At 36.8% G+C, this 14239-nt stretch overlaps 1 protein-coding gene across 1 annotated transcript in view; it reads right to left on the reverse strand.

Moving 5' to 3' along the window:
- Window positions 1–902: 902 nt before the first annotated feature.
- Window positions 903–14239, reverse strand: part of LOC311102531 (mitochondrial amidoxime-reducing component 1-like) — a 36532-nt gene continuing 23195 nt past the window's right edge. The window contains exons 5-6 of the mRNA XM_084143901.1: window positions 5641–5712; window positions 903–2376 (exon numbers count right to left, since the gene is read on the reverse strand). Coding sequence (XP_084000027.1) covers window positions 2250–2376; window positions 5641–5712 — 199 coding nt within the window. The 3' untranslated portion in view covers window positions 903–2249. The remainder of the gene's footprint in view (window positions 2377–5640; window positions 5713–14239) is intronic.

Here is a 14239-nt window from a genome sequence, read left to right on the forward strand (position 1 = left end):
CCATTTAAAGTCCTGAGAAGGTTGAACGAGGTATGTTATAGATTACAGTTACCAGTTGAGTATAAGTGTATTAACCCCTCGTTCCATGTGTCCCTTCTCAGGCCGGTGGTAGCAGGCCCACTCCAAGAACATGAGATCTTGGAGACCCCCCCGCCCCCGTTGGACATCGAGGGGGCACCGGCGTACACCGTGAGATCCATCTTGGATTCTAGACGTCGGAGAGGGGGTCTTCAGTATCTAGTGGAGTGGGAGGGGTACGGTCCGGAGGAGCGGTGCTGGGTGCCGAGGAGAGACATCTTGGACCCGTCGCTCCTGACGGAATTCCATCGGGGGTATCCGACGCGCCCTGCGCCGCGGCCTCCGGGTCGTCCCCAAGGCCGGAGTCGGCGCGCGTCTGGAGCCGCGCGTCAAGGGGGGGGTACTGTCACGGTTTCGGCCGAGGCTGCCTCTCTCCCTTGTTCGGGCAGGCTTCGGCGTTCGTCGTCTCCGGAATTCTAGCTGCCACCGTTCTATGTTCTATGTTCTGTGTTTCCTGTTTGATTAGTTTTGTCTGTTAGCCACACCTGTTTTGTGTTAGGTCTCATTATGCACCCTATTTAGTTCCCTGTTTGTGTGTATAGTGTTGTGTGTAATTGTCGCTTGTCAGATGTTGCGTAGCTGGGTTATTTTTCCAGTACGCCAGGATTTGTAGTGTCCTCCTCTGTTTAGGAGAGTTTTGCGCACTGTGTTTCGTGCGATCGTGTGTTGACGCCTGTGCGCGTCTGTTTGGCATTTCCTGCCGTTTGTGGATTATTTTTTGCATAGTAAAGTCTTGTTGGACTGTACCTCTGCTTCTGCGCCTGATTCCCCACCACACCCTCACTACATCGTTGACAATAATTCACTGTATCACAATTCCAGTGGGTCAGAAGTTTACATACACTAAGTTGACTGTGCCTTTAAACAGCTTGGAAAATTCCAGAAAATGATGTCATGGCTTTAGAAGCTTCTGATGGGCTAATTGACATCATTTGAGTCAATTGGAGGTGTACCTGTGGATGTATTTCAAGGCCTACCTTCAAACTCAGTGCCTCTTTGCTTGACATCATGGGAAAATCAAAAGAAATCAGCCAATAACTCAGAAAAAAAATGAGTCTGGTTCATCCTTGGGAGCAATTTCCAAATGCCTTAAGGTACCCGTTAATCTGTACAAACAATAGTACGCAAGTATAAACACCATGGGACCACGCAGCCGTCATACCGCTCAGGAAGAAGACACGTTCTGTCTCCTAGAGATGAATGTACTTTGGTGTGAAAAGTGCAAATCAATCCCAGAACAACAGCAAAGGACCTTGTGAAGATGCTGGAGGAAACAGGTACAAAAGTATCTATATCCACATTAAAACGAGTCCAATATCGACATAACCTGAAAGGCCACTCAGCAAAGAAGAAGCCACTGCTCCAAAACCGCCATTAAAAAGCCAGACTACGGTTTGCAACTGCACATGGGGACAAAGATCGTACTTTTTGGAGAAATGTCCTCTGGTCTGATGAAACAGAAACAGAACTGTTTGGCCATAATGACCATCGTTATGTTTGGAGGAAAAAGGGGGTTCTTGCAAGCCGAAGAACACCATCCCAACCGTGAAGCTCGGGGGTGGCAGCATCATGCTGTGGGGGTGCTTTGCTGTAGGAGGGACTGGTGCACTTCACAAAATAGATGGCATCACGAGGAAGGAGAATTATGTGGATATATTGAAGCAAAATCTCAAGACATCAGTCAGGAAGTTAAAGCTTGGTCTCAAATGGGTCTTCCAAATGGACAATGACCCCAAGCATACTTCCAAAGTTGTGGCAAAATGGCTTAAGGACAACAAAGTCAAGGTATTGGAGTGGCCATCACAAAGCCCTGACCTCAATCCTATAGAACATTTGTGGGCAGAACTGAAAAAGCGTGTGCGAGCAAGGAGGCTTACAAACCTGACTCAGTTACACCAGCTCTGTCATGAGGAATGAGCCAAAATTCACCCAACTTATTGTGGGAAGCTTGTGGAAGGCTACCCAAAGTGTTTGACCCAAGTTAAACAATTGAAAGGCAATGCTACCAAATACTAATTGAGTGTATGTAAACTTCTGACCCACTGGGAATGTGATGAAAGAAATAAAAGCTGAAATAAATCATTCTCTCTACTATTATTCTGACATTTCACATTCTGTTATTTTGTGACTTTGCAATCATCTATGCCACTATGACTAGTCTTCCACCCATCTCAGTGGCCGGTCTTGTACACCACATCTCCAACCTGGAGGATCCCCGTCTTGCTGACGATGTACATCTGTCCAAACAGTGGAGCTGCCTTATAGATGTTCTTCTGGGATGGGTCACACATTCGATAGCTGGAAAGCAAAGACGCCGGAGGAGTTAATAACTTTCTATAAGCTAGTTCTAGTTGTTCTATATCATAGAACTGTAGCTCAGCTACAGATAGATAGAAGCCCTGTGCAGACAGACAGTATGAGATAGAAGCCCTGTGCAGACAGACAGTAGGAGATAGAAGCCCTGTGCAGACAGACAGTAGGAGACAGAAGCCCTGTGCAGACAGACAGTAGGAGATAGAAGCCCTGTGCAGACAGACAGTAGGAGACAGAAGCCCTGTGCAGACAGACAGTAGGAGATAGAAGCCCTGTGCAGACAGACAGTAGGAGATAGAAGCCCTGTGCAGACAGACAGTAGGAGACAGAAGCCCTGTGTAGACAGACAGTAGGAGACAGAAGCCCTGTGCATACAGACAGTAGGAGATAGAAGCCCTGTGCAGACAGACAGTAGGAGATAGAAGCCCTGTGCAGACAGACAGTAGGAGATGGAAGCCCTGTGCAGACAGACAGTAGGAGACAGAAGCCCTGTGCAGACAGACAGTAGGAGATAGAAGCCCTGTGCAGACAGACAGTAGGAGACAGAAGCCCTGTGCAGACAGACAGTAGGAGACAGAAGCCCTGTGCAGACAGACAGTAGGAGATAGAAGCCCTGTGCAGACAGACAGTAGGAGATAGAAGCCCTGTGCATACAGACAGTAGGAGATAGAAGCCCTGTGCATACAGACAGTAGGAGACAGAAGCCCTGTGCAGACAGACAGTAGGAGACAGAAGCCCTGTGCAGACAGACAGTAGGAGATAGAAGCCCTGTGCAGACAGACAGTAGGAGACAGAAGCCCTGTGCAGACAGACAGTAGGAGACAGAAGCCCTGTGTAGACAGACAGTAGGAGACAGAAGCCCTGCTCAGCTACAGATAGATAGAAGCCCTGTGCAGACAGACAGTAGGAGATAGAAGCCCTGTGCAGACAGACAGTAGGAGACAGAAGCCCTGTTCAGACAGACAGTAGGAGACAGAAGCCCTGTGCAGACAGACAGTAGGAGATAGAAGCCCTGTGCAGACAGACAGTAGGAGACAGAAGCCCTGTGCAGACAGACAGTAGGAGACAGAAGCCCTGTGCAGACAGACAGTAGGAGACAGAAGCCCTGTGCAGACAGACAGTAGGATATAGAAGCCCTGTGCAGACAGACAGTAGGAGATAGAAGCCCTGTGCAGACAGACAGTAGGATATAGAAGCCCTGTGCAGACAGACAGTAGGAGACAGAAGCCCTGTGCAGACAGACAGTAGGAGACAGAAGCCCTGTGCAGACAGACAGTAGGAGATAGAAGCCCTGTGCAGACAGACAGTAGGAGATAGAAGCCCTGTGCAGACAGACAGTAGGAGATAGAAGCCCTGTGCAGACAGACAGTAGGAGACAGAAGCCCTGCTCAGTAATATCCACATTGGCTTCTTAGCCACATAGTACTTTATCATAGATGGCAGTTTTCAAGAGAATCAAATTTTGTAATGCATTGTGGGCAAATTGTGACTGACTGATCTTCAAATAATAATGAGTAGATATTTATGATGCAAAGTGATTTGTAGATCAGTCAGTAAGCCGTTACTTGCACTATCAAGCTGCAATATCGAACAAGCCCAATGACAGATAGTCTTTCTATCATAGACTTATATCCTACACTGAACAAAAATATAAACGCAACAAAGATTTTACTGAGTTCCAGTTTATATAACAAAATCAGTCCATTGAAATAAATTCATTAGGCCCTGATCTATGGATTTCACATGACTGGGAATACAGATATGCATCTGTTGGTCACATATACCTTTTTTATAAAGGTATGGGCGTGGATCAGAAAACCAGTCAGTATCTGGTGTGACCACCATTTGCCTCATGCAGCTCGACACATCTCCTTCGCATAAAGTTGATCAGGCTGTTGATTATGGCTGGTGGGAATGTTGTCCCACTCCTCTTCAATGGCTGTGCGAAGTTGCTGGATATTGGCGTGAATTGGAACACGCTGTCGATCCAGAGCATCCCAAACATGCTCAATGGGTGACATGTCTGGTGAGTATGAAGGCCATGGAAGAACTGGGACATTTTCAGCTTCCAGGAATTGTGTCCAGATCCTAGCGACATTATCATGATGAAACATGAGGTGATGGCGGCGAATGAATGGCATGACAGTGGGCCTCAGGATCTCGTCACGGTATCTCTGTGCATTCAAATGGCCATCGATAAAATGCAATTGTCTTTGTTGTCCGTAGCTTATGCCTGCCCATACCATAACCCCACCGCCACCATGGGGCACTCTGTTCACAACGTTGACATCAGCAAATTGCTCGCCCACACGTCTGCCATCTGCCCGGTACAGTTGAAATCGGGAATCATCCGTGAAGAGCACACTTCTCCAGCGTGCCAGTGGCCATCGAAGGTGAGCATTTGCCCACTGAAGTCGGTTACGACGCCAAACTGCAGTCAGGTCAAGACCCTGGTGAGGACGACGAGCACGCAGATGAGCTTCCCTGAGACGGTTTCTGACAGTTTGCTCTGAAATTCTTCGGTTGTGCAAACCCCCAGTTTCATCAGCTGTCCGGGTGGCTGGTCTCAGACGATCCCGCAGGTGAAGAAGCGGGATGTGGAGGTCCTGGGCTGGCGTGGTTACACGTGGTCTGCGGTTGTGAGGCCGGTTGAGCGTACTGCCAAATTCTCTAAAACGACATTGGTTGAGAAATTAACATTAAATTCTCTGGCAACAGCTCTGGTGGAAATTCCTGCAGTCAGCATGCCAATTGCACACTCCCTCAAAACTTGACATCTGTGGCATTGTGTTGTGTGAAAAAACAGCACATTTTAGAATGGCCTTTTATTGTCCCCAGCACAAGGTGCACCTGTGTAATGATCATGCTGTTTAATCAGCTTCTTGACATGCCACACCTGTCAGGTGGATGGATTATCTTGGCAAAGGAGAAATATTCACTAACAGGGATGTAAACAAATTTGTGCACAAAAGTTGAGAGAAATAAGCTTTTGGTGCGTATGGAACATTTCGGGGATCTTTTATTTCAGCTCATGAAACACTTTAATAATAATAATAAACCATTTAGCAGACGCTTTTATCCAAAGCGACCTACAGTCATGCGTGCATACATTTTTACGTATGGGGTGGTCCCGGGGATCGAACCCACTACCCTGGCGTTACAAGCGCCGTGCTCTACCAGCTGAGCTACAGAGGATCACGTTGCGTTTATATTTTTGTTCAGAATATATAGAGCAAGCTACTCTGTTACCTTTTGAGTGTATCCAGTGGCTGTTTCCTGGTGATGACTCCTGTTTCAGGGTCAACCGTGGTGGAGATGCATCTGATAATGATGACAAATAAGGATGACATCCTCTACTTAACACCTTAACAGTAGTTTAATATAATATAGTGACCCTGTGTTTATATAGTTTTTTTATATACTATATAAACACAGGGTCACTAGATTATATACAACTATATAAACACAGGGTCACTAGATTATATACAACTATATAAACACGGGGTCACTAGATTATATACAACTATATAACCACAGGGTCACTAGATTATATACAACTATATAAACACAGGGTCACTAGATTATATACAACTATATAAACACGGGGTCACTAGATTATATACAACTATATAACCACAGGGTCACTATATTATATACAACTATATAACCACAGGGTCACTAGATTATATACAACTATATAAACACAGGGTCACTAGATTATATACAACTATATAAACACGGGGTCACTAGATTATATACAACTATATAACCACAGGGTCACTAGATTATATACAACTATATAACCACAGGGTCACTATATTATATACAACTATATAAACACAGGGTCACTAGATTATATACAACTATATAACCACAGGGTCACTAGATTATATACAACTATATAACCACAGGGTCACTAGATTATATACAACTATATAACCACAGGGTCACTAGATTATATACAACTATATAAACACAGGGTCACTATATTATATACAACTATATAACCACAGGGTCACTAGATTATATACAACTATATAACCACAGGGTCACTAGATTATATACAACTATATAACCACAGGGTCACTAGATTATATACAACTATATAACCACAGGGTCACTATATTATATACAACTATATAACCACAGGGTCACTAGATTATATACAACTATATAAACACAGGGTCACTAGATTATATACAACTATATAAACACAGGGTCACTAGATTATATACAACTATATAAACACAGGGTCACTAGATTATATACAACTATATAAACACAGGGTCACTAGATTATATACAACTATATAAACACAGGGTCACTATATTATATACAACTATATAAACACAGGGTCACTAGATTATATACAACTATATAAACACAGGGTCACTAGATTATATACAACTATATAAACACAGGGTCACTAGATTATATACAACTATATAACCACAGGGTCACTAGATTATATACAACTATATAAACACAGGGTCACTAGATTATATACAACTATATAAACACAGGGTCACTAGATTATATACAACTATATAAACACAGGGTCACTATATTATATACAACTATATAAACACAGGGTCACTAGATTATATACAACTATATAAACACAGGGTCACTAGATTATATACAACTATATAAACACAGGGTCACTAGATTATATACAACTATATAAACACAGGGTCACTAGATTATATACAACTATATAAACACAGAGTCACTAGATTATATACAACTATATAAACACAGGGTCACTAGATTATATACAACTATATAACCACAGGGTCACTAGATTATATACAACTATATAAACACAGGGTCACTATATTATATACAACTATATAAACACAGGGTCACTAGATTATAAACAACTATATAAACACAGGGTCACTATATTATATACAACTATATAACCACAGGGTCACTAGATTATATACAACTATATAAACACAGGGTCACTATATTATATACAACTATATAACCACAGGGTCACTAGATTATATACAACTATATAAACACAGGGTCACTAGATTATATACAACTATATAAACACAGGGTCACTAGATTATATACAACTATATAAACACAGGGTCACTAGATTATATACAACTATATAAACACAGGGTCACTAGATTATATACAACTATATAAACACAGGGTCACTATATTATATACAACTATATAAACACGGGGTCACTATATTATATACAACTATATAAACACAGGGTCACTAGATTATATACAACTATATAAACACAGGGTCACTAGATTATATACAACTATATAAACACAGGGTCACTATATTATATACAACTATATAACCACAGGGTCACTAGATTATATACAACTATATAAACACAGGGTCAATATATTATATACAACTATATAAACACAGGGTCACTATATTATATACAACTATATAAACACAGGGTCACTAGATTATATACAACTATATAAACACAGGGTCACTAGATTATATACAACTATATAACCACAGGGTCACTAGATTATATACAACTATATAAACACAGGGTCACTATATTATATACAACTATATAAACACAGGGTCACTATATTATATACAACCATATAACCACAGGGTCACTATATTATATACAACTATATAAACACAGGGTCACTAGATTATATACAACTATATAAACACAGGGTCACTAGATTATATACAACTATATAAACACAGGGTCACTATATTATATACAACTATATAAACACAGGGTCACTATATTATATACAACTATATAAACACAGGGTCACTAGATTATATACAACTATATAACCACAGGGTCACTAGATTATATACAACTATATAAACACAGGGTCACTATATTATATACAACTATATAAACACAGGGTCACTAGATTATATACAACTATATAAACACAGGGTCACTAGATTATATACAACTATATAAACACAGGGTCACTATATTATATACAACTATATAAACACAGGGTCACTAGATTATATACAACTATATAAACACAGGGTCACTAGATTATATACAACTATATAAACACAGGGTCACTAGATTATATACAACTATATAACCACAGGGTCACTAGATTATATACAACTATATAAACACAGGGTCACTAGATTATATACAACTATATAAACACAGGGTCACTAGATTATATACAACTATATAAACACAGGGTCACTAGATTATATACAACTATATAACCACAGGGTCACTAGATTATATACAACTATATAAACACAGGGTCACTAGATTATATACAACTATATAAACACAGGGTCACTAGATTATATACAACTATATAACCACAGGGTCACTAGATTATATACAACTATATAAACACAGGGTCACTATATTATATACAACTATATAACCACAGGGTCACTAGATTATATACAACTATATAAACACAGGGTCACTATATTATATACAACTATATAACCACAGGGTCACTAGATTATATACAACTATATAAACACAGGGTCACTATATTATATACAACTATATAAACACAGGGTCACTAGATTATATACAACTATATAACCACAGGGTCACTAGATTATATACAACTATATAAACACAGGGTCACTAGATTATATACAACTATATAACCACAGGGTCACTATATTATATACAACTATATAAACACGGTCACTAGATTATATACAACTATATAAACACAGGGTCACTAGATTATATACAACTATATAACCACAGGGTCACTATATTATATACAACTATATAAACACGGTCACTAGATTATATACAACTATATAAACACAGGGTCACTAGATTATATACAACTATATAACCACAGGGTCACTAGATTATATACAACTATATAAACACAGGGTCACTAGATTATATACAACTATATAAACACAGGGTCACTAGATTATATACAACTATATAACCACAGGGTCACTAGATTATATACAACTATATAAACACAGGGTCACTAGATTATATACAACTATATAAACACAGGGTCACTATATTATATACAACTATATAAACACAGGGTCACTAGATTATATACAACTATATAAACACAGGGTCACTATATTATATACAACTATATAACCACAGGGTCACTAGATTATATACAACTATATAACCACAGGGTCACTATATGATATACAACTATATAAACACAGGGTCACTATATTATATACAACTATATAAACACAGGGTCACTAGATTATATACAACTATATAACCACAGGGTCACTAGATTATATACAACTATATAAACACAGGGTCACTAGATTATATACAACTATATAAACACAGGGTCACTATATTATATACAACTATATAACCACAGGGTCACTATATTATATACAACTATATAAACACAGGGTCACTAGATTATATACAACTTATAAACACAGGGTCACTATATTATATACAACTATATAAACACAGGGTCACTATATTATATACAACTATATAAACACAGGGTCACTAGATTATATACAACTATATAACCACAGGGTCACTAGATTATATACAACTATATAAACACAGGGTCACTAGATTATATACAACTATATAAACACAGGGTCACTAGATTATATACAACTATATAAACACAGGGTCACTATATTATATACAACTATATAAACACAGGGTCACTATATTATATACAACTATATAAACACAGGGTCACTAGATTATATACAACTATATAAACACAGGGTCACTAGATTATATACAACTATATAAACACAGGGTCACTATATTATATACAACTATATAAACACAGGGTCACTAGATTATATACAACTATATAAACACAGGGTCACTATATTATATACAACTATATAAACACAGGGTCACTAGATTATATACAACTATATAACCACAGGGTCACTAGATTATATACAACTATATAAACACAGGGTCACTAGATTATATACAACTATATAAACACAGGGTCACTAGATTATATACAACTATATAACACAGGGTCACTAGATTATATACAACTATATAAACACAGGGTCACTAGATTATATACAACTATATAACCACAGGGTCACTATATTATATACAACTATATAAACACGGTCACTAGATTATATACAACTATATAAACACAGGGTCACTAGATTATATACAACTATATAACCACAGGGTCACTATATTATATACAACTATATAAACACAGGTCACTAGATTATATACAACTATATAAACACAGGGTCACTAGATTATATACAACTATATAACCACAGGGTCACTATATTATATACAACTATATAAACACAGGGTCACTAGATTATATACAACTATATAAACACAGGGTCACTATATTATATACAACTATATAACCACAGGGTCACTAGATTATATACAACTATATAACCACAGGGTCACTATATTATATACAACTATATAACCACAGGGTCACTAGATTATATACAACTATATAAACACAGGGTCACTAGATTATATACAACTATATAAACACAGGGTCACTAGATTATATACAACTATATAAACACAGGGTCACTATATTATATACAACTATATAACCACAGGGTCACTAGATTATATACAACTATATAACCACAGGGTCACTATATGATATACAACTATATAAACACAGGGTCACTATATTATATACAACTATATAAACACAGGGTCACTAGATTATATACAACTATATAACCACAGGGTCACTAGATTATATACAACTATATAAACACAGGGTCACTAGATTATATACAACTATATAAACACAGGGTCACTAGATTATATACAACTATATAAACACAGGGTCACTAGATTATATACAACTATATAAACACAGGGTCACTAGATTATATACAACTATATAAACACAGGGTCACTAGATTATATACAACTATATAAACACAGGGTCACTATATTATATACAACTATATAAACACAGGGTCACTAGATTATATACAACTATATAAACCACAGGGTCACTAGATTATATACAACTATATAAACACAGGGTCACTAGATTATATACAACTATATAAACACAGGGTCACTAGATTATATACAACTATATAAACACAGGGTCACTATATTATATACAACTATATAAACACAGGGTCACTAGATTATATACAACTATATAAACACAGGGTCACTAGATTATATACAACTATATAAACACAGGGTCACTAGATTATATACAACTATATAAACACAGGGTCACTAGATTATATACAACTATATAACACAGGGTCACTAGATTATATACAACTATATAAACACAGGGTCACTAGATTATATACAACTATATAAACACAGGGTCACTAGATTATATACAACTATATAACCCACAGGGTCACTAGATTATATACAACTATATAAACACAGGGTCACTAGATTATATACAACTATATAAACACAGGGTCACTAGATTATATACAACTATATAACCACAGGGTCACTAGATTATATACAACTATATAAACACAGGGTCACTAGATTATATACAACTATATAACCACAGGGTCACTATATTATATACAACTATATAAACACAGGGTCACTAGATTATATACAACTATATAAACACAGGGTCACTAGATTATATACAACTATATAACCACAGGGTCACTATATTATATACAACTATATAAACACAGGGTCACTAGATTATATACAACTATATAAACACAGGGTCACTAGATTATATACAACTATATAACCACAGGGTCACTATATTATATACAACTATATAAACACAGGGTCACTAGATTATATACAACTATATAAACACAGGGTCACTATATTATATACAACTATATAACCACAGGGTCACTAGATTATATACAACTATATAAACACAGGGTCACTAGATTATATACAACTATATAACACAGGGTCACTAGATTATATACAACTATATAAACACAGGGTCACTAGATTATATACAACTATATAAACACAGGGTCACTAGATTATATACAACTATATAAACACAGGGTCACTAGATTATATACAACTATATAAACACAGGGTCACTAGATTATATACAACTATATAAACACAGGGTCACTAGATATACAAACTATAAACAGGTCACTATATACAACTAATAAACACAGGGTCACTAGATTATATACAACTATATAAACACAGGGTCACTAGATTATATACAACTATATAAACACAGGGTCACTAGATTATATACAACTATATAAACACAGGGTCACTAGATTATATACAACTATATAAACACAGGGTCACTAGATTATATACAACTATATAAACACAGGGTCACTAGATTATATACAACTATATAAACACAGGGTCACTAGATTATATACAACTATATAACCACAGGGTCACTAGATTATATACAACTATATAAACACAGGGTCACTAGATTATATACAACTATATAAACACAGGGTCACTAGATTTATATACAACTATATAAACACAGGGTCACTAGATTATATACAACTATATAAACACAGGGTCACTAGATTATATACAACTATATAACCACAGGGTCACTATATTATATACAACTATATAAACACAGGGTCACTAGATTATATACAACTATATAACCACAGGGTCACTAGATTATATACAACTATATAAACCACAGGGTCACTAGATTATATACAACTATATAACACAGGGTCACTAGATTATATACAACTATATAAACACAGGGTCACTAGATTATATACAACTATATAACCACAGGGTCACTAGATTATATACAACTATATAAACACAGGGTCACTAGATTATATACAACTATATAAACACAGGGTCACTAGATTATATACAACTATATAACACAGGGTCACTAGATTATATACAACTATATAACCACAGGGTCACTAGATTATATACAACTATATAACCACAGGGTCACTAGATTATATACAACTATATAACCACAGGGTCACTAGATTATATACAACTATATAAACACAGGGTCACTAGATTATATACAACTATATAACCACAGGGTCACTAGATTATATACAACTATATAACCACAGGGTCACTAGATTATATACAACTATATAAACACAGGGTCACTAGATTATATACAACTATATAAACACAGGGTCACTAGATTATATACAACTATATAACCACAGGGTCACTAGATTATATACAACTATATAACCACAGGGTCACTAGATTATATACAACTATATAAACACAGGGTCACTAGATTATATACAACTATATAAACACAGGGTCACTAGATTATATACAACTATATAACCACAGGGTCACTAGATTATATACTACTATAAACACAGGGTCACTAGATTATATACAACTATATAACCACAGGGTCACTAGATTATATACAACTATATAAACACAGGGTCACTAGATTATATACAACTATATAAACACAGGGTCACTAGATTATATACAACTATATAAACACAGGGTCACTAGATTATATACAACTATATAAACACAGGGTCACTAGATTATATACAACTATATAACACAGGGTCACTAGATTATATACAACTATATAACACAGGGTCACTAGATTATATACAACTATATAACCACAGGGTCACTAGATTATATACAACTATATAAACACAGGGTCACTAGATTATATACAACTATATAAACACAGGGTCACTAGATTATATACAACTATATAAACACAGGGTCACTAGATTATATACAACTATATAAACACAGGGTCACTAGATTATATACAACTATATAAACACAGGGTCACTAGATTATACAACTATATAAACACAGGGTCACTAGATTATATACAACTATATAACCACAGGGTCACTAGATTATATACAACTATATAAACACAGGGTCACTAG

Source organism: Coregonus lavaretus (assembly GCF_964263955.1).
Source record: "Coregonus lavaretus genome assembly, chromosome: 27".
NCBI lineage: Eukaryota > Metazoa > Chordata > Actinopteri > Salmoniformes > Salmonidae > Coregonus > Coregonus lavaretus.